The 23,705-nt window shown below is 37.0% G+C and overlaps 1 protein-coding gene across 1 annotated transcript; it reads right to left on the bottom strand.

The window, feature by feature from the left end:
- Window positions 1-1,478: 1,478 nt before the first annotated feature.
- LOC127655116 (collagen alpha-1(VIII) chain-like) lies at window positions 1,479-14,259 on the bottom strand. The gene is made up of 3 exons (XM_052142747.1): window positions 14,153-14,259; window positions 4,406-4,625; window positions 1,479-4,323 (listed from the first exon to the last, which is right to left on the bottom strand). The coding sequence occupies exons 2-3, from the start codon at window positions 4,620-4,622 to the stop codon at window positions 2,399-2,401; spliced, it is 2,142 nt and encodes a 713-aa protein (XP_051998707.1). The 5' UTR covers window positions 4,623-4,625; window positions 14,153-14,259; the 3' UTR covers window positions 1,479-2,398.
- Window positions 14,260-23,705: the final 9,446 nt, after the last annotated feature.

Here is a 23,705-nt window from a genome sequence, read left to right as displayed (position 1 = left end):
CGAAAAGAAGTTATAAAATATGAGAAATGTGGTGTGCCCCTTAAAGGTGTGCCCTCCCCCAGATCCTCCATACAAACTACCTCCTGTATGTAAATCTACAGGAATCAAGAACCCATTCAATTACAAATTCTGATCCCACAGTTGTGAACCCCTCAATAGGGGACCAAAATCTAATTATAATGACAGACACCACAATTTGGTAAGCATATTGAATTATCTGGTTTTTAAGGAAAATTGGCAAAAGGTTTGAGGAGTCTGTAGGCAGACTTCCCACACGATCGCTGTGTGTAGTTCTCGTTGCCAGGTAAATATTTCTATAAATTCCTCGATTTGCGAATTGTTGTTATTATATTTGATGAATTGGATTTTGAATTATTGTTCTATTTACCTGGTCAATAAATTGTAAACATTTGATTTTATTCTGACTGACTCTGAAATAGTTTTCCCAAGCAGATTAAACGTTTCGCTTGTTACCGCAAGTAGCTTTTTAGAATTTTGTTTTCTCTTCTTTTTTTGGAAATTCAAAAAAATTTGCAAATGTGATTCAATATCATGATTGTGGCAGGGCGGAGGGCGAGGCCGGGTCATGATTCTACACACCCGGTCCCTTATCAGGCTAATCAAGCCTTTGAGAGGGATAAAGGCCGACTGCAGAGGATGGCGCGGGAGAGAGAGATAGTTTACGGACATGTCTGTCATGTGTTTGTTTGTGTCTTTTGTTTAAGTTTATCATTAAAAATATTATTTATATCATCAGGCTGGTTCTCGCCTTCTCCTTTCCATTGAACTGCTTTACAGTGATAAATATCGATACCGAATGATATGAAAAAGAATATTATGATAATATTTTTTGCCATATCGCCCAGCCCTAAACTAGAGAATGTTGTTAGGGCAACAGTATAGTCACATTCATGAGAATAAGCTTTCATTTGATATATGACTTACCTATTTAATTGCTATGTGTAAAAAAAAAAAGTTATTCTTATTTCTACATACTCACTTGTAGGTGGCACTCATTTGCAACCTGATTTTATTTTGTTATTTTATTAATAACAAAAGTTTTACAAATGTTGGTGTTCTATGAAAATTCAGATTATAAGCTTTTAAATAGTACCTCATATGAGTGACTTGTGTATTGAGACTCATTGCATGCTTCTGGCTTGTCCACTGACCTGCCGGTGGGTCAGTAGAGTTAAAGAGGGTCAGTAGAGTTAATTATGATGTAATCATAATTAGGTGATTTTTTTTTTTTTTAAAGAAATATGCTGTTATTTCATGTATTAATAGTTAATGCAATCATTTAAAATATGAGTTTGGATGTAAACCAGCTTTATTTAAAAAAAATCACAGAAAATACACAAAAAATAAAGGGAAATTAAAAGAGAGGGAAACCTCAAACATATTTTTCACTGTATTTTACAAGTTTAACACTGTTGCTGTAAAAGTGACAAACATATCTAAAACAGAGATTTGCCTGTAAGACTGTTAGTAGTCAAACAACAGCTATGAAATATAAAGGTATATTTTCAAGTGAAAAGCTAGCCACTGAATTCAGCTCATGACTGAGATTTAAATGTTTGAGTTTGAATGAGACTATGTATAAGTTAAGCACTGAATAATCATTATGATGATTGTTCATTCTAGAAACAGGAGTGGTTTTCATACAAATGAGTTTAAAATTGTAATAATTTTGTGGGCGGGCAAGAAAGACAATCTACTAGAAAACAATTCAATAACAGATTATTACGGATTGAGCACACATACATACACACAAACATCTACATACATACTCACGCACACACACATACACAAACAACTCTTTATCTAATCAGAAATTGGTTGCAGTTCATGCAGAGCTTGTGTTACAATATTACAGGTGTGAAAAACCTATAACATTAAAAAAAATCATTGATAAAAAAAGGAAAAATTTTATATGTGAAAAAAAAAATTAAAACCGCCATTTTTCATGTCATTCTGAAATAATATATGTTAGTTTTGTTATCATTTAAATATCACAGTGACATACAATAACGTGAAAAGTTTAAACATTTTAAAGCATGTATACCTGTTGGACAACAAATGCATTCCAAGTACAATCTTTTCAAAAAATCTCTCTTTAAATTTGGTGGTGCATTGATTATTTGTTTTACAGGTCTTTGTGCAGGTAGTCGTATCTTTATAGATACAGTACTCTGTTATTTACCATTTCATATACTCGTACAGTCTGTAGATAAATATAGTTGGGTTGCATTTAAAAAAGCTGTTTCTATGGGTCATCTTCTTTCTTTCCTGTATGAATGTACCGAAAAATACTGACATTTTATTAAAGTTTCAAATTCAATGCCAGTCCATCCTTTACAATTTCTCCTTCAATTTATTTCTCATTTATTCTTGCTGTTTACATTGGGTATAGTAAAAAGCCAGAGAAGGAGGAGTGGACATACTGTCCTGCATAAAATCCAGCCGCCTGGTCAGATGGTAATTGTAAGTAAACCGTGTCTCCTGGTTGTAATGGAATTACAGCACTCCCGGATGCTTGATCCAGGATTCCCTTCTTGTACTCATCATATGTGTACATGACTGGCTCCCCATTCCTGTGGAGCCCCACCCAGACATTGGCACCCTTGCAGTGCACATGATAGGTGAAGTAGTAAATTCCTGGGAGGTCACAGGTGAACACACCTGTCTGAGGGTTGTAATTCTGACGCCCATTATACAGCATTTTGTCAAAAACTATTGGTGTGCCAACTGGAGGGAATGGTGTGGTCAGTTGGGCAGTAAAAGCAGGCATCTCCAAACCATTGGCACCCATCATATCACCTCCACCTGCATACTTCCCTTTCTTATACCCACCAGTTTTCATACCATCCAGGGCTGGGCCCATCTCAGGAAGAACACCCATCAGATCAGGGGAAAGTGGTGGACCTGGGGGTCCAGGAGGTCCTGGGAGACCTGGATTTCCTGGTTGACCTGGGGGGCCATTTGGGCCAGGTGGACCTGGAGGTCCAAGAGGACCAGGGACACCAGTGTTGCCTTCACCAGGTGGACCAACTTGACCTTGTGGACCAACTTCTCCTTTTGGCCCAGCAGGTCCTGGAGGTCCAATTGGTCCTCCTGGCCCTGCAAGTCCTGGAATTCCTTTAGGACCTTGAGGTCCTTCAATACCATACTTGCCAGGTTCTCCTTTCTGACCAGGTAGGCCAGTTTGACCAGGAGGACCAGGTAGACCTCTTTGTCCTCCTTCTCCTTTGGGACCAATAGGTCCAAGTAGCCCTCTAGGCCCAGATTCTCCATCCTCACCTTGGAGGCCTGGTTGGCCAGAAAAACCTGGGGGACCTGGTTGCCCCATAGGTCCTGGATCGCCTTTGGCTCCTTCTGCACCTCCTTCTCCTTTTAGTCCTGTACTGCCAATTTCACCTGGGGGCCCGACTGGTCCTGTAGGGCCTGAAGGACCAGTTGGACCTGGTGGACCCATTATACCTGGTTGACCACCATAACCTTTGTCTCCTTTTTGTCCTGGAACACCAGATGGTCCTCCAATTCCTTTGTCACCCTTTTGGCCAGGGTATCCAGGTTTGCCAATTCCAGGTAATCCAGGTTTTCCGGGTAACCCTGGTGGTCCTGATAATCCTTTGTGACCAGGCACACCTGGCTGGCCTGGGGATCCATTTTGTCCTGGATTTCCAATACCAGGGGACCCTTGTGGCCCTTGTGGCCCCTGTTCACCAGGTGGACCCTCTGGACCTGGCTCCCCAGGATGTCCTGCTTTTCCTGGCAAACCAGGTGGACCTGACACACCAGGAAGACCATTTTTACCTACTCCAGGTAATCCTGCCTGCCCTGGGAGTCCTGGTGGTCCACCTTGCCCTTTGGTCCCTGGTGGGCCTGGTTGTCCTATTCCCCTGTCTCCTTTAGGACCAGGTAACCCTGGTAGACCAGGAAAACCTTTATGTCCTGAATCTCCTTTACCTCCTGGCTGTCCACGTAATCCTTGCCCACCAGGCATTCCTATTCCAGGCAGGCCAGGGGGTCCAGGGAGTCCGGGTGGCCCAGTCAAGCCTGGTTGTCCCTCTGCACCTCTGGGTCCCTGTCCACCTTGCTGCCCAGGCTGACCAATACCTCCTGGCTTTCCTGGCATACCTGGCATTCCTGGCTTACCAACGGCAGGAAATCCTGGAGAACCAGAAGGCCCTGGCTTTCCAGGAGGGCCTTGCATACCAATACCTTTTGGTCCAGGATGTCCTTGGGGTCCAGGTGGGCCAGGGGGCCCTTGAGGTCCAATTTCTCCTGGAGTACCCTGTTCACCTTGGGGAATGGTCTCACCTTTGTAAAGAAAACGCAGGGTCAGAAACAGGTAAACAAAGAAACAGGACCCAGATTTTCTAAGATCAAAAAGTGTTCATACCTTTGAACTCTTTGCCTTTGTTGAGGTGCATAGGTATATCTTTTCTGTAATGTGGATATGGCATGTGTTGTATATCCTTTCCCATGCCCAGGTGAGTCATCTGCGGTATAGGTTGGTGTTGCTGAGGATGTGGCTTGTGCCCATAATATGCTCCTCCAAAAGCTGGTAGCAACAGAGCCATTTGCACCAAAGCTATCAGGAAAGCAGCCATGGCCATGACCTGTAAAATATAAATGAACATTGAACATTGTTCAAACAATCAGTTATTTAATTAAGTAATTAATCAATAAAAAAATCAACCAGTCAACAGGTTTATCATCTAAATGATTAATCATTTCAACAAATTATGTTTACTACAGTACACTCTACTGTCTGATATTAAATAAAAACAACCAAAAAATAAATAGATTTTCAAACAATAATAATATAAAAAATGTCTACAATGTTACATTACACCACCAAAACTCTACCAAAGTGTCCAATAGAGCCTGAGTGCACTGTGGTATAAATCTGACCATAGGATGTCATCTTTGTTATTTGTTTGTTTCATTTGTTGTCATTTGTTTATTAGAAAGAGTTTGGTTTAAATTCAGCAACATATGAACTGCTGGGTGAACTAGGTGCAGGCACAACTAAGATAGCAAGACAATGAAGACGTGTTGCTGGGTAGAATTAGAAATTGTTGGGAGGCTCAGGAATTATGACAATATGCTTATGAATTTATTTTTTAGTCTTCTAACCCAAATCCAAAATATCCCGGTGCTGTCAGTCACCCATATGAAAGCATTTCGGATAGAATGATTGTATCTTTCATAATCAAGTTTTTCTTTAACCACTAAAAATATTTACCCTATTAAACTATTTAAACTAATAAAACACTGATCTTTAAATGTAAGCCACTTTTAAGTAGATAACTAGAGAACCACCCCATTTATTTTATAATATATATTAGAAGTCAAAGGGCTGGATGCAGAGTGCATCCAATCTTGGAAAAATACTTGCAGCAGTTTTGGTTAAACAGAGTTGTCCATTTATGTCAATCACACTATTTCCAGTAGATAAAGGCCTGTCTGATGTATATTTGATTAATTCTGTTTCCCAAGACTGACCGAGTTTGCAAAAAGCGGTGTTCTGAAACTTCATATAAACAAGAATGCTGTTTTCTTTACACCACTCAAGGGATTAAGATTATGCTTTTTAACACACACAGGTTTCTCCCAGAGAACGCAACTTAGTGGTCATGTAAACGCACAAGAAGTTCTCTTACAGGTTTTTTAAAGAGTGCACATTTGCGTTAATAGACCGGATAAATAAAGTCATAGATGGAGCCCCTCAACAAGTCAACACAGTGGAAAGGATTAAAAAGATTTTTGTAGTACAGTGGGAAAAGTACATACATTATAAACTATACCATTTATACACACCTATATAAAATACGGAATGATTATTTGCACTAGGTGTGAATGCGGATGACCTAGGTTTGATTCCCACTTTTTCCCATCCTGTTTTCTGTTTCCACTCTTAATATTTCTTTTAATACTATTTAAAAAAGTATATAAAGATTTCCTCGCAGTGATTTAGTCACATTGACGATCGGGGGTTGAGAGAAAGGTTTGATCTGGGTAAAATGAACCAGAGTTTTACTATAGTAATATTGTAGTAATACAATTAATCATGGTGTTAATACAGTAATTTGGTGTTTATATAGTAAACATGTTTAATTTTGTGGTTACTATGATTTTACTACAAAATACTATGGCTACTGTAGTAAAACGATGGTACATTTTTGTAAGATAAGGTTAGGGTTAGGGGTTGGAGTAGGGTGGCTGTGGGATTCTTAATAAACAAACTGCAGTGATACTGTATGTTAGTATTTAATTAGAAGTGCAAATATTATCTGCCACTATTGGCACCAGGGTGTAAATAGCATTTAACACTAATTGCACATAGTGCGAAGATGCTTTTTATTTGTTGCTATTTACACTTATCAAATATGGCTTATAAAATATTGATTGTCCCTCATGTTCGCGTATATATGTGCATTTATTTATTTATTTTTTACGTGTGAGGGAAACCTCACTATTGCAGAGTATTTTGGCTGCAGGTCACGATGGAAAGTTAATGAAATGAACACAGCAACAACTCTGGAATATCTGGAAATAAAGCAAAGCAATGGAGAATAATATAGCAAAGTCTTCCTCAGATTCCATGTTTGTTATTTACACATGTGCACAGGGAAATTACGTTTCTGTGGAGAAAGCTGCTTTATACTGTATTAAGAGTATGGGACTGCAAGGATTAGGAGAATGGCGACTTAAGTAATAAAATTCATTAATAAAAATTAATGGGAGAAATCACAATATTCAATATGGCAGTTTTTTCCAACAGTTTTGAAGATTTCCCAGGGAAGTTGCCAAGATGGCTGCCAAGTGCACTGACTTGTCTTAAAAAATCTTCGTATTTAGGGAATGTCTCACTTCTAAAAATGTCTGCTATTGTTAGTAACTGGAACAACTTTCCAGCAATTCACCTTTAACATGGCAGGGATATGCTGGAATTACAGGCAGTAAACAGTGTGTTCATGTATGTGTAAATTTGTGTGAATATATTTCATGTTATAGTTTTTTTATTTTTTTTTTATTTTAAAGGTCCAAATCCAGATGTCTCTTACTAAATTACCAAAGTTTCAGAATACAAGTATTTTGATGCTTTCATTTTTTAATGAAGAACAATACCAACCTTTACATGAATAAGACAAAGATGATGAAATCTGAAGATGAAGTTGATGGGATGTAACATTGTTGACCTTTAGCCTTTTCTCAGACTTATGGTTATTTTCACACAGATATGCCATGGGCACTCTAGGTTTCCACACTTTGAGATGTAGAAATATAGTTTCAGGCTAAAGACCAATCAGAATGTGCTCACAAATGACATCAATATCCAGTGATCAATATCTGTCTGTCTGTCTGCATGTCTATCTTTTGGTTGATAACAACATGAGCGAGTCTTTAAAAAACATTTACAGTACCATGGAATGTTTGATATCAGATGGTATGACAACATTATGTTACATGGTTAAGAGCTTCATAATCATTCACAGCACATACAACTTACAAATAATACATATACATACATTCTCAGACATATGTGTGTTTATGTATGTGACTGCTAACATGGGATTTTATGATGAAGTATTTCTTGCTCAGGTCTGCAGGGATGTGAAGAATTGAAGAATGTAATTCCTGTGAACATGCTCATGCCAATTATAATGCACATTCCCATATCAGGAAGAGAGAGAGCAAAAGAGAAAAAATAGAGAGTGGAATGTAAGCTCAGTTGATGAAAGAGAATAAAGTCTACAACTGCAGTCAGTTAAACACTCTGACCTTTTTAACATATCAGTTGGCCTCTTTTCTTACTCTCTCTCTTTCTCGCTCACATGCTCTCCCAGTCCTTAACTCTCACTCAGTATTTTTAGAAAGGTCACAACATTCAAGCTGGTGTAGTTACCCATTCACACACACTAGGTGTGTCATTCAATGAATCCCAGTTTTCAGTCCTCAGATACGTGACTGTGAAAATTAGAGGAATTAGTGGCTGTGGAATCCTTTGTGCACTATAAATGAGATGGGCCAAATTTAATGTCTGGGCCTTGAGCAATGCTACCCAAACAATCCCATTATTTTTACTCATCCCTCCTTTCTTGGTTCCAGTGAGGCAATTACAATGGAAATGAATTTGGGGCCAGTTTATGAACATTAAAATACTCACTGATCAAAAGTATAGCCACAAGACATAAATGATATGCATGTAATTTAAATGTATGTATTTAAAATCCAGGGCCAATTTATCTTCCCAGTCCGTGCTGATTGCTGATATTACAAACAAATACAATTTTATCCATTACAAAAACACTAAAAACTAAAATTACTGCACTCTATTTGCAACTAAACATGTCTGTGCAGCTCTAATCAATTGCATGATTAACATCACATTCCATTATTGGGCATTCTGCTTTAAACATTTGACTCAAAGAAGATTAGATGACATGACATTCTATAGTGACTAAATTTAACTTAAATGTGACGTCTGACCCTCGTAAAATCTAAAATCTTATGAGCTGTTTGTGAGAAGTCTTCTGGAATCTCAAATATTGCTGTAAATAATCGCACCTTATAAAAATAAGCAACATAAAATCTAAGTCAAGTTTAACATGCACACATACAGAGTGTCCCATTAAGACACAGCTGACCAAGGTTTACAGAAATCCCTTCCTTACTCTTGTCCATATATTTACTCATTCTTCCATTCAGTCTTAAATTCTATTGTGTCTCTCACTCTCCTTCTCTCTCATCTTTACGGAGCAAGGGGTACGTAAAGAAACACATAAATCAGCAATGACAAAACTTTCATTCTGGCTCTCTAAGGGAAGAAAAGGAGATAGTGGGGTGCTCCATGGAGCAAACAGAAGAACTTTAAGAGGCCAAAATGCAGTAAGCCAATTTATTCCATTATGATATTGCAAAGAACTAGAGAATTGGACCAACTGGCCACATTTAAAGTTTGTTGTTTGTAATTGCAATCTGGCTTGTAATTTACCTTTTAATGTAGAGTTATAATGTTCATGGTAGTTAGGTTAAGCACAACTCACATTAATGGCAATAGAGTAAAATTCTTATTGATTGTTTTTACTGAGAGTTGTTAAAGAAAACCCTTTAAAGCTTTTAGCAGCAGGTAAATGGCCTTAATTTTGATGTTACTCTAATAGAAAAAGATGTCTTAAACCCCTTAAACTCTACGGATCAGCTCGGGGCACTATAGCGTGAAATAAGTTTACGCTTAAAACGTTAAGGTACTTGGACACATAAGTTATATGGGGGATAAGCTTAGAATCTTAATTTCATAGAATACCATAAAATTTGCAATTTATGGTATTTAAAATAAAATAAGAGATGAAAACATCCACATCGCAAATAAGCGCCACCTAGAGGTAATACGGTAGAAATATTCATGTGAATATAAAAGTCACATAGCACTTACAGGTGGACAATTCATACATCAAATGAAAGCAAAAAAATTATGTATTCTCAGGAATACATTATTATGTTGCCTAATACCAGTTTGAAAGTTTTTTAAAAGAATCATACAGTGAAATATTATTTATGTAAGACATCAAATACAATCTAATGTAATCGACTATTGGTGATAAAATGTTTAATATCACCGTAAAGGGGAGAATCTCATCTCTAATCACCATTGAGCTTCTAGTCCACTCCTGAGATAAAAGAAAAATTTCATAATAAGAATTTAAACATAAAAGGTTTTTTTAATGAATAATTGGATAATAATTTTGATTATTATTTGGAAGGTGTTAAGAAAAAGTGAGACAAATGTTTTGCAATTAGTCCACAGTATGTGTGAATAGTGCACTTTTAAATTTAAGTGTGAAAAATTGCAGGCAGCTGCCCAAAAATGCTCCAGAGTTTTTTACATTTAAAAAATCACAGTTAATAGTTTAGTATGTCTGAAAAATGACCATTTGCAATTAACTGGTTTGGTCATTCAGTATCTTGGGAGAAAATTAATTCTGGGCAACCTGTAAAATCTCTTGTTCTTGTGTTGTACCACATCAATTAGAGGATGCTCAAAGAATCCTTGCAATTCAACCAAGAGAATGTGGCTTTGTATGATTTGTATGATGTTGAAGATGATCATAGTGCACTTGGATACATAGCTGCCCAGCTGCGAAACAGACAGGCTATTTTGAAGTACAACAAGTTGCTCATTCTCTCTACACATCTGTTGGGTCACTTAGAAGCAGTTAACAGCAGAAACACAGCAAGGGCCTGCTAGCCTCAGTGTGCATGTCTAATGAGAGAGGGAGCGAGATTAAGAGAGGGGAAGTATGTCTGTGGGAGAGCGTCACTCTCCTGTCACTTTGTCAAAAACCATTCTGGGTTTTGTCTGACAGGACTGTGGCATCATCATCCCATGTCTGTCTTGTGTCTTGACTGACTGTCAGACTGACAGAGTGACAGGACAATGGCGCTCTTTGGTCTGTCTTGTTTCATGTTGGGAGCACAGTGTCTTGATCCTGACTTCCTGTCTGTCTGTTATTGATGAGGGTGCATCGTGCTTAGGTCATCTTGGCAGCTTGCACTCACATTAGTAGTTTGTCTGTCTCTCGCGAACACGGCTCGTGAACTGTCTTCATGTTGTGCTGAGGTTCAGTCACTTCGCTCTAAGGTGTCGGGTGTTTTGTTGTCTTGTGAGAGCATGTGGCTTTGTTTTGTTTCTGTATTGCTGTGTGTCTCTCTGTCTTACGTCATACCCCCGCCTCCTTGTTTGTCTATTATTAGTTTATTAGTCAAACCTGCCCTGTCTTGTTAACCTGTTGATTTCTCTCCCTATTTTTGTCTTCTTGTGTTTGCTGTACGGTTCCAGTTCATCTTGTTTCCAGTCTTGTGTGCCTATATGTTTCCAGTCGGTCTGTTGGTCGGTGTGTTGGTCCGTGTTCTTGTTATTCCCTGTTTCCGTTTCCAGTCCAGTCGGTTCTGTTATTCTCCGCTACCCTCTGCCCCAGCCTGGATACCTTTTCCCCCTACTGGGTAGTTTATGTATGTTTTTTCCCCCTTGTGGGAGTTTTGTTTGGTTTTTTATTTATTTTGTATTAATAAATTCCCTGTATATTTTCAACTCTGCATTTGGGTCCTGCCTCTGACATTTTCTGACAAGAGAGAGAAAGAAGAAGTGTGCCAAATACTATACATCAAATGACTAAAGGCACCAATTTCAACTAGTGGTCGACCATTATTGGTTTTTGAATGGCTGATGCTAATGAAGAAATGTTATGATGTATACAGTATATTTATGTATACGTATATGATGGATATGTTTTTTTTTTTTTTCATATTTTGTTTGATGTCCTCTGTATAAATCAGTAGGACCCAGCTGCTAAATATGGGAATGTTTTTTCCATTAAAAGAAAATATTTAAGTTTTAGGTTTTGAGCTAATGTTCTTCTTTAACACACTCTGCAACACTGCTTGAATGAAAATTATATATATATATATATATATATATATATATATATATATATATATATATATATAAGAAAATAATTATATATATAAGATGTTTATATTTCGTCTTTTTTTTTCTTTCTTATTCACATTGATTCAAATGAATTAGCAGTACCAGCATATAATCAGTGTTTAATTATGAGTGTTTGACTTCACTCTGGAACTTCACTCGGGAATGCTTCATATTTCACAGAAATACAGTGATATTGTTTTTCACCTGCACTGTTATGTGTCACCCAATAAATGAAAACACATGAAGTTCTAATGAAGTTGTTTAGGCCAAACCCCTAAATATTTGGTAACTCTGAACAGCCCAGGTATTCCACTTTATGACAGTGACCCTAATATTTACAACTGTGACATGTATGGTCTACATAAAAAAAATACAAAAAAATACAAAGATTATATATATATATATATATATATATATATATATATATATATATATATATATATATATAAACCAAAATATCCTCTAGAGAGGACAAAAATGAATTGCTGGGTCTCAGGTTAAAGTTTAAGGCAAAAGAGGGAAATAGTTAAATTAATGTTAATGTTTAATTATTGTTGAACTTTTCACTCAAATTGTTATGCTGATAATATAAATTGCATAATTTGTAAGTCAGTCTTTGAACCCCAGGTACAAATTGGCTGATTAATTAGCCTTGCTCAAATATTCAAAAGTCTCAACAATAGAACTGTATGATGTTAATGATTTTGCATACAAAAATAAATATAAAAAACACATAAAAATATATATATATTTCTGAATATGAATATTCAGATAATGACAGAGTTGCCTTCCACATCCCATTGCACCACTAATGGATGTTTGCTTTTCTTCCTCTCACAGCTGGGAGATAAAATAACAGTGCTCTGTAGAAACACTATCACAATCACACATACTTGCAAAGACCCTGTGTGGCTTTCACCAGAATTGGGAGCTAACAAATTGTTCTGGACAATGCCCTTCAAAATTGTTGAAGCTACGCTAACACGATGTAAAGCTCAGTATTTCTGTAACAAATTTGGTCAGAGTATAAAATATGGACATAAAATGTGTGTATTGTATAATGCAAAAATAATATCTATATGAGCATAATTTCCCCAACAGCACAATGCTGCTACACTTACAAATTGCTTTATATACCAATGCTTCCCAGCCTTATTTGTCTTATACCCCCACAGCTAGGCCTGTAGTGATTATGAAATAATCATAGTCTGATTGTGCACTTCAAAATCCTATCACATTTTACTGTCCAAATAAGGAAATTGTAAGCTAATATATAACTAGCTTATGCGATGAATGGTTTGAGTATTTCGTTCAATTGAACTCCGACCCACCGTCTATTCACACTGCTGACCGCACTGAGAGCAGCTCCTGAAGAGCACGTGAAGATAAACCAATTCTGAAGCGCTGATGCATGCACCATCAGCGTTGGTTCACACCAAACTACAGCGAAAAATAAACAAGATTTTGATAGTGAAAGCAAATGTTCTGGGTCATTGTGGGTTCATATGCGTAGTATTTATGACATGCAGTGTCACAGAGGAGGAGACGCCTGCTTACTGAAGAAAAATATTAAAATACACACAGAATCTCAAAGGTCTCCCTTCATGTGAAATAAGAGCTTGTGGGTTTAATGGGAGAGCCTTAAAATAACGTGTAAAAGTAATAAATATAATGTTCCAAAACCTACAGTGTAAAATGTAAAATGGACCAAGACAAATGTTTCCAAAAAGAAAGACATATTTAAATTATTTGGAAATATTTTGATATTTAAAAGGTCTTTTTCATTTCACTCAAGTTTTTAAAGTAAATTATATATCCCTTTTTTATAATGTGACTCCAAGTTAAATATGAATAAATTACTTCTTAAGGTGTATGAAGCACTCGAGTATGATAATTTGAACCCTATCATTAAGGCTCAAGTTCTGTGCCCCTTCATCAACATAAGCCAGATATGTTTTCCTATTAACTCATATCACACGGATTATCCTATCATCAGTTAAATTATTAAAGTTACATTTAAAAAAAAAGACAACAATATTAGGTGAAAACCAGATTCACAAAGTAGCACATATATTCTGCTATGGGTATAAAATAAAATAACTCGCACATATTACACACATTTTTGTGAACAGAAAAATCAAGAAATTCATAGCAATTAGTTATATTACTCTATTGTTTCTGTTTTATAAGTTTAACAAAGTAAAATTGCCTATGGGAGTCCCTGGGGTGCACATACCCCAGATTGGGAATCACTGGTATAAATCACCAAATAAGCATAAAACAAACTAAAAGGCAGCTTCTTTTTACATCATTCACATTACAATTCATAAGCTTAATTTGTTTTGCATCCTGAAATCACATGCAAATTCACATCTTCACATGCATGTTACAATCGATGCAGTTGGGTTGCTTCTAATAAAGTAACATTTCGATTTTAAATGCAAACTAACTCTCTCAAACATTGATATAGAATGACACTTAGCAGTAGAACTCTAATAATAACTAGCAAAGGCTATTTCATTGTGTAAATTTACTAAATTTAATTTACTTGCCTTGATCATCAATTTTCAACAGTTTTGCAAACTACAGAGTGTATCACAGAATACACTGATAGACTAATGAAATTATGAATGAGTTTATTCTGCTTACCTTTCCTTTGAGTGGCTGTGGGAGGGGGTAATCTCCAGGATCCTCAAGCTCACACACAGAAAGTTCCTTACTCACAAACACACACACCAACTGACCAACTTTACCAACTGACCGATGCAAACTAGACTTAAACAAGAAACAGCCTGGAGATGGCCACCTTTTATCCACAGCAGGGTGGAGCCAGAGAGCAGGGGAGGGAGGAAGAGAGACAGATAGAGGGAGAAATTGCTACAGTATGGACGAACATGTGTCTGTATAAAGGTGCAGTGTTTTCAGGGTAGACACTGAGATTTTGTTTGATTTTCCAAAATCACTGTCTAGTGAGGACAGATACACACTTACTGTGGTGCAAGATGTCTAGGCATTCCTGTTCATTGCTTAGTCACCACATTCTCATTTGAAGTTGGGCTGCACTGTTAGGTATATACTGTAATTGAACAGTTATAAGATTCCAGGCTGGAAGCTTGGAAAAACTATTTCATAAGGATTGTAGGATGAGTGAAATATTCAGTTTAGTGTAGCCCACTAAAATAATGCAGAGGTTAAGATTAAAAGTTGAATATTTCTATAGCTTTTGATTGTTCATTCAATAAATTGCTAAATCTTAGCTATTATCATGTGTTTATACTGTATAGTAACATTATCTGTTTGAGCAATATAGCCTTTCATTCTATCGACCTACTGTTATCTCCTCATCTTTTGAAAGGCGAGTCAATGGCATATGATTTTGTTTGTTGGATGGTGACTTAAAGGGGTTAAACAGGAAAGTGGTTTCATTTTATAGTATTTCATCATTAATATTGATACTGGACTTTTTCAGTATGCATTATTGAGTGAACCGAGTTCATTCTTTAGTTATCTGGGCCCAGAAGCAAGAAACTCCTTAAGGTAATAAAAACCTGAGTAACAATAAGCTGACAATTATACTCTATTTATAAGGAGTTTCTTGCAACTTGGCTCTGATCTCAAAGTTTTGGACACTACCACTACATAGTCAAGCATATTAGGGATGCTTAGGGGGACGAGTACAATCAGTATACTTGGCCTACCTCTGGTAAACAGTGAGGGAAACAGGCTGATATTGCCCACAACTCAGTGTTAATGAACAGTGAAATACGGTGCTGTAGACTAAGATGGGGGTAGAGTCAAGTCAAGTGTTTTTTATTGTTGTTTCAGCCATATACAGTTAGTACAGTACACAGCGAAACGAGACAACGTTCCTCCAGGACCATGGTGCTACATAAAAACAACATAGGACAAACACAGGACCACATGAGACTACACAACTAAATAAAATACCTATATAAAATACCTATATATACCTACCTGATAACTAAAGTGCACGTGCAAACATGTGCAAAAAGTACGGGACAGTACAAGAAATTTCTGACAATGAACAGGACAATAGGCACAGTGAGAGACCAGTACACAGTAGTGCAAAAAGATGAGTTTCTAAAAATGTAAACATAACATACTATGAGATAGTGTTCTATGCACATAGCAGTTATTGAGGTAGCAGACAGTTATAAAGTGACAGTAATTAAAGTGCAACTCAGGACACGTGTATGTGTAATGAGGAGTCTGATGGCTTGGGGGAAGAAGCTGTTACACAGTCTGGCCATGAGGGCCCGAATGCTTCGGTACCTCTTGCCAGACGGCAGGAGGGTAAAGAGTTTGTGTGAGGGGTGTGTGGGGTCGTCCACAATGCTGGTTGCTTTGCTGATACAGTGATTTTTGTAAATGTCTTTGATGGAGGGAAGATAGACCCCGATGAGCTTCTCAGCTGTCCTCACTATCCTCTGCAGGGCTTTGCGGTCCGAAATGGTGCAATCCCAAACCAGGCAGTGATGCAGCTGCTCAGGATGCTCTCAATAGTCCCTCTATAGAATGTAGTGAGTATGGGGAGTGGGAGATGTGCTTTCCTCAGCCTTTGAAGAAAGTAGAGACGCTGCTGGGCTTTCTTGGTGATAGAGCTGGTGTTGAGGGACCAGGTGAGGTTCTCCGCCAGGTGAACACCAAGGAATTTGGTGCTCTTGACGATCTCCACAGAGGAGCCGTCGATGTCCACAGAGGAGCCGTTGATGTTCAGCGGAGAGTGTGTCCATTGTGATGCTGCCTTGTAAAACTAGTTGGTTTTCTGAGCCTTGCAGGAAGGACTCTGTTGTAGATTTGTAGTCTGTATTCAGTATTTTAGTCATGCCTAGCTTTTCATTAAACTTTGCTATGACAGCTGTAGGAAGCAAACCTGCAGGAAATGTGTTATGAAGTGCTAATGTTTGCTACATACATTTTTCTAAATGTGAAGTATATCAAAAACACTCAAATAGACAATCAGAACCCTTTCAGAAACAGATCTTTAACTGGTTGTTCAAGTGGATGACTTCAAAATTGATTGTGTTTACCCCTTCTGATGGTCTTTACATTTTTAACATGATCACTTAGATACAATTGCCTTAATGTCTGTTTTTTAAGGATAGCACTCTACCTGATACTGTGCACATACACACACTCTCTCACAAATATGTAAAACTCAATTAGCTGTGAGCATGTTTGCCAATTACACACACTGTCTTGGCATCTGTTTACGGTTTGGCCTCAGGAAAATACGTTTGAGTAAGAGAGTGTAGACATGAACAAAATATTAGAAGTCTTTCAGAAGTGAAGTCTCCAAATTTTCTGTCAAATGTAGCCTTCTTTTGCATCATAATTGAATAACAGCAGGTAGTAAATAAAAGAGTGCATAATTTAATGGCATTAGTTTTGTTAGGGATAATTAACATGTCAGTCGGTCATTATCGCGAAATAAACCCTGACAGCATGGTCATGACCCCCATGAAAAGTTTAGCCTTTCATGCTAATAGCATCCTGTAAGCATATTGTTCAAATGCTGAAACTTCTTTAGCTATTCCATGAAAATTAGCTAAAACATTTAAAGTTTCCAATGCAGCTGGTTAGCCTCATAATCATGTGTAAATATTTGTACACTTTATGATTGGCTATGTTAAATTTGTTGGTAAGCTACGTTGCCTAGGTGATAGGGTCTTCATAGATTGTATAGTCAACAATGTCTAAAAAATTTTAACTTTCCCACAGCTGATGTTGTTCTGTATTAGGGCCTCGGAATGCAGAAAGCATGCAGCCATTGCCACGGAAACCTGTCATGGGACAGCTAACCACAGAGCGCAAATCAGTTTTGTGGCTTAAAATTTTTTTTTTTAAATGTACCGGACACTGTACACATCATTAAATTCAGTCCAGTTCAGGTGGTTCAGGCCCAGTTTTTACTTGGAAATAAAAAATGAAATACTGTGTGAGTGTGTGTCTGTTTGTGTGTGCATTCGAATGATCGTGTGAGGGCCTAAGCACACCCACCCCCCACCACCACCAACCCCCTTGTCCTAAAATGCTGACCTGTCCTGAGTCTGTTTGAGCTCTGCAGAACTGCATCTGATTGGCTACCCCTTCTGGGACTTGTAAAGCCAGCACCATGGAGACCTTAACCTGTCACTGGTAAGATTTAGGGGTCCCAGTGGTTGTTTTAAAAGTTTCCCTCTGACCGCAGGCACCAAAAGCTTGTTTCTCTGTTTTTGTAAAAAAAAATGACTTCATATTGCACAGGTAAAACACACACACACACACACACACACACACACACACACACACACACACACACATGTTGTGTTTCCATGTTTTATGGGGACTTTCCATAGACATAATGGTTTTTATACTGTACAAACTTTATATTCTATCCCCTAAACCTAACCCTACCCCTAAACCTAACCCTCACAGAAAACTTTCTGCATTTTTACATTTTCAAAAAACATAATTTAGTATGATTTATAAGCTGTTTTCCTCATGGGGACCGACAAAATGTCCCCACAAGGTCAAAAATTTCGGGTTTTACTATCCTTATGGGGACATTTGGTCCCCACAAAGTGATAAATACACGCTCACACATACACACATACACACACACACACACACACACACACACACACACACACTGTCATTGTTCATGTGCCATTTGTAGCTGTACAGCTATATCAACACTGCATTTTTATAAATATTTAAGAATTGAGAGACGGTTTTCGAAATATTTCACTTTATTATTTATTGCAAATCTGCAATTGCATCAACTTCCAGGTTCAAAACTGGGGTTCGACAAAAGACACAATCAAACAACACCGTCCTTCAATAGATATCTTATCCCCTTCATGTACCTATTTTAAACTATAGTAATAAGTAAAATCACAGAAGTCTAGTTAAAATTGTACACAGCACATGGTATACAATATATATATTTTAATACATTTAAATAACTCAGAGAACCATATTTTCAAATTGTATATAATATTGGTATTCATATTTTATTTCTCTTGTTTTCTCCTTACATTATACATAATTTGTGACTAAAATTATCTCTTATAATGAGGAATATTTTGTAAACAAAATCAAATCCAAACAAATTGTTACAAATTAATACAAAACATTTATTTATTTGTTGTGTCTGGCACAGCTATATGAAAAAGACATTTTAGAAGTTAAATGTTATAATAATGTGTCTGTATGAGTATGTGTGTTTATTTTAATTTGATTTATTTTTGGATGTGTACAATGAGGAACACACTGAAGTATTTTACATTAACGTGTTACTGTCTTCCACCAGTGCATACTCACTGTCCATCTTGCAGTACAGTTTGTGTTTTTGAAGAGAAAAAAAAACTGTTAAAACATGGCAATATTTTACAGTCAATTAACAATGCTCCACAGACTGAACTGTCCTTTTTTTAATTGCACTTAGACAGACACATGACGCCTTTGGAATAGCTGTATTGGAACCTGGTTTGTCCATAAGTGCCAACAGCTATGAACACAAACAATGTGCCACAGGTCGATTAATCTTTGGGGGTTTTAAAATATATGGTTCAAATCAGTCACTAGCTTTCACCAAGATATGAACGCTTTTCCCAAAATGCTATGCAAATAAGTTAAATGTTAAGTTAAAATGTTTCCATAAATGTACAGATATTCTTTACAGTGTGAACATACAGTACCTTTAGTAATAACTGTATTCTCCATTGCCATTAAGTTATTGTACAACCCTGTGTGTGGTATCACCAAGGAACAAAACTGTCTAAATTGCTTCAATACAGAAGCATTATTGGTGCCATCATGTTTGCCTGCTGTGTGTGTGTGTGTGTACTGTGTGCAGTAGGTGGGTAGGTTGTGTGTTTAGCTGTACGAGTTTACTGTGAGTGTGAGGCAGATGGCCGAGCCCTTTCACCTTCATGTTCCTCCGTACACATTACACAGACTCCTTTGCCTCAGTCAACAGCCTGTAACATTCCAGCACTGAGCCTGGCCGTGGAGAAGGTGACATCATCATTTTGGAAATGCCCAGTCGGATCCGACACCACCTTTGAATTATACATGTACTTTTTGTAATTTGCCTGACATGGCATTTTTTATTTTGTTTTATTTTAGATGTTTAATACATTTTTGTATAATGTTTAATGTTAACCATTATAAAAATGTTATTTGTATTGATGTTTGTTGAATGAAACAAGAGTCAATAATTGCATTATTGTTCTTGCTAAACCTTACACTGGCCCTGTAACACTCCAAGAATAAACCATGCGGTGCCCGTCAGCTGGGCGACTGACATTGCAGTCTGTCATCTTTGCCTCTATGAGTAAATGTAAGGGCCTCATTGCCCTATGAGACATCGCTGTCTATGTGTCTGTGTTCACACATTCGTGTGAAAACCTACTACTAATAGCACAAGATAAATGACAAAGTCATCAGATAATATTTGGACAAAGAAATTTAGAAATTCAAATAATATGTTCATGTTACAAGCAACACACACTTCCTAAGCTTGTGATTTGTGTTTGAATGTGTGCTTGTGTGTGTGTGTGTGTGTGTGTGTGTGTGTGTGTGTGTGTGTGTGTGTGTGTGTGTGTATGTGTGTGTGTTCACAGATTTATAGGTGCTCGCTAACAGCACTTGCCCCTACAGTTTGTTAAGGCTAAATGGGGGATCTTTGTCTTTATCTTTGTGTGTGTGTGTGTGTGTGTGTGTGTGTGTGTGTGTGTGTGTGTGTGTGTGTGTGTGTGTGTGTGTGTGTGTGTGTGGCCACAGGGCTCTCAGGGAACCGTGGAAATGGCCGCCATTCTTCATTTAGGTTGGACAGGCAAACCCCTCACACCTCCCTAAATACTTTTACACATTCTGACAAAAAATGGGCAATGTCATGTTTCATGATATTGTAACACTGCCATATGATGTTAAACATATGCATAAAAAGTCACACCTTCAATATCAAGATGTGAATATAACATTAGAAATCAATCATGTAAATCATGTAAAATCTCTTTCACATATATTTTATGACATATTTATATTGTAAAATGTAATATCTCAATACTGTGTAAGAGACAATCAGTCAGCGATCATAAGTGCAAAATAAACCTTGACAGGGTGATTAGAATTTATTTTGTGATAATGACTGGCTGAATGTACATTATCCTTCTTTTTACATGGCAACATATCAAATAAATTAATAAATAGACATACTTATAGAAATAATATGAGGCACAGATATGTAGGGAATCAGTTGCCTGGCATAACATTTAATCATACAATTCAGTTGTATGATTAATTATTAATTATATTAGTAAATATGATGGCGGAATGCCATGAGTGAAGAAAAGAGGTAAACTGCATGTACATCCATAAAAATTTGAACAGGTGCCTGATCAAATGATAAAGCATTAAAACATAAGTAAAGAAATATCTGCACACTATTATACTGTTCCCTTTCATTTACTAAAAACAACAGCAGCATTTCGATCAAACTGATTGATTATATTTGAATGCCTTGTCTGGCCAGTAAGAATCAAGTACTCCAGAAAGTTGTGTAATAAATGTATATACTTGTGATATACCACCTCTTAGAAAAATCGAGTGTTCTGGCAAACTTGCTGCAACATTTCTGCAAACTTGCCACTCATTATTTTCACATGCAAATGAGTTTTGTGGCAAACTCTTCATTGTTGGCAAAGGTTTGCTGCAGTTTCACCATTACCGGTAAAGAACTGCAAACTTCTGCCAAACATTCATGTGAAAATAATGAGTGGGAAATTTGCGGCAAGTGTGCACTAATTTTGTCAGAACTCAATTTTTTTTATAAGGGACATCTAACATTACCAACTGGCATATTCAGTTCCAGCCAGCCTCAGTTCATATTCAGTTTTTCAATCTTATCCACAGTTTTCCTGACCAACCTAGGTGGTGCCATGATTATTCTATTTGCCGCTGGACAGTTTTCTGGTTCCGGTCTCCACAAGAAGCAAATAAAAACTACTAATGCAAGCATTCCACATGGAGAACAACAACAATAAGTGTTTGTTGGAGTAAACATGAGTTCAGGCTCAAATTGTGCCAGTTTTGGCTGTCTTAACAACTCAATGTTTTTTATGATATTAACATTACTAAACTGGGCCCATAGCTTCATATCATCCACCCACTCATCCACTTTGATGGGTGAGGCACTGCCAAAAGACAGTCATGGTGACTTGTTAATGTAGCCACACTATGGAGCCACGTACTTTTTTGCAAGTTTTAAAAATTGTATATGCTAAACATAATAAATGTTTAGAACATTTACCTATGTGAGACCGGGAATCAAAAACAGGCTTTCATTATGAATCGTGGATCACTTCACAGTTCAAGAAAGAAATGGATATTATTTTTTTCATAAAACAACAACTATCCTTCACAAAATTCACAGTAAACACTCATTATGTTCACCTCAGGAGCAGCTCTTATGTATATATTCTGTTCTGCTTGGAAATTGTTCTTTTGTAAACCTATAGTTTGAAGATGTTTTGACCTTTCTTTTAATGTGTTATTTTAAAATTCAAATACAGGGTTATCATATTTAGCTGCTCATAATTATTCAACCATTATTTACAAATCATTATTATTGATGACTTATGTTAGAAGAAGCCAGTAAGGGAAGATACCCTTGGCCTTCCCTTCTCAAATGGACTTGCAGTCACTGTGAAATATGGCTCAAAACTACATCTAGCACACTCTGCTGTAGTTTCACACCCTATAGCCATCTGTGATAACATGAATGACCTCTCCCACACAGAATCATAATAGTACATCTTGGACTCCTGTCTGTCTGTATCGTTCTATACGTGTGTAAGTTACTATGTCTGCGCAGAAGTGTGTTATGGTCTGAGTACATGGTTGACGTCAGATTTGCAGCATAATGCTTGTGCAACTGCTTTGGAAAAGCATATGACAGATGTGGCATTTTGACGAGATGTGGGAAGAGTTTTAACTTCACAAAGTCTTAAATAACTCATTCACTCTTAGTATATAGAGGTGTAACTTTGAATACACAGATATACCTAAGTCTCCTGGGTCTGTTTCATGAGTGGTGACTGTACTACTGGCCAAATATTTATAACCAGATTTTACTAAATACATTTAAGGCATAGCCTAATGAAGAACAAGCACTTCAAAATTAACTCTTACATATAATAAACAAGACTGAGTGAGGTTGGTTTAAAACATACATTCTCTGATCTATCATAATCCAGACTGTTTTTCATAATCAAGACCATTTTATCTCAGTTAAATTTCTCAGGTTTTAAAGACATTTAGATTTAGTTGGAGTTTTACTGGAAAAAAAGACAGACACTGTTTAAGAATGCTATTTTCTACAATGAAGAAACAGGCAGAACAAAGAAATACATAAAAACAGCATGTGTATCAATTAGACTGATGTGATGTCTCGGATCTGATAATTCATTGGATTGGACCTTAGGTCTTCACTGTAGAAAGTTTAAAATTAAATGGCATGACTCATTGGTATGATGCTAGACTGCAAGGGCTAATGTTAACAAGGATCCTGAACGGCATTGACAAGTACAAATTACTTATGCTCACGCAGATCTAATATTTAGACAATCCAAACACCATAATACTGGTGCTTAAAACATTAATAAATTAAACAGACCTAAAATGTTAGGCCTTTTGACTGTGAATAAAATGAATAAATATGTGATCAAAATGAAGTATTATATGTAGTTTACAAAATATAATATTTTTATTATACATTTCTGTGGTTTACATGCTCATACTTTGAACTGTATGAGTAAATTATATTTCACATTTCTAAATAATAGTACTTTCAACAACAGACATCTTAATAATTGTAATTTACACATACACATGACCACCCACCCACGTGCATACACAAGTACACACACTCTGTGGATGATAATAAATGTGATCCTTTGGAAGAAAAGGATAATTTTGAGTAACACTGGGGTGCAGAAATGTGGAGAATGTCCAGCACGTTTACCTGGAACAAACATGCATACAAACACTTAAACACACACACATACCCCTGCACACCTTACGGTGTTGTAAGGGGGATAAGATAGGCAAGGAGGAGGTGAGAACCGGCTTGTCAATATAAATCATATTTAATTAAACTCAAAACCAAAACACACAAACAAACACATGACGGACA

The sequence above is a fragment of the Xyrauchen texanus genome, chromosome 14, assembly GCF_025860055.1.
Source record: "Xyrauchen texanus isolate HMW12.3.18 chromosome 14, RBS_HiC_50CHRs, whole genome shotgun sequence".
NCBI lineage: Eukaryota > Metazoa > Chordata > Actinopteri > Cypriniformes > Catostomidae > Xyrauchen > Xyrauchen texanus.
Note: the sequence above shows the minus strand (reverse complement) of the source record. Positions and strands in the feature narration are given on the sequence as shown.

What these genes read in the sequence shown, in the direction of transcription:
- LOC127655116 (XM_052142747.1), bottom strand. Translation starts at nt 4,622, where the DNA reads ATGGCCATGGCTGCTTTCCTGATAGCTTTGGTGCAAATGGCTCTGTTG. An exon ending in CAAAGGCAAAGAGTTCAAAG is followed by an intron (nt 4,324 to 4,405) that starts GTATGAACACTT and finishes TTCTTTACAAAG; the next exon opens with GTGAGACCATTCCCCAAGGT.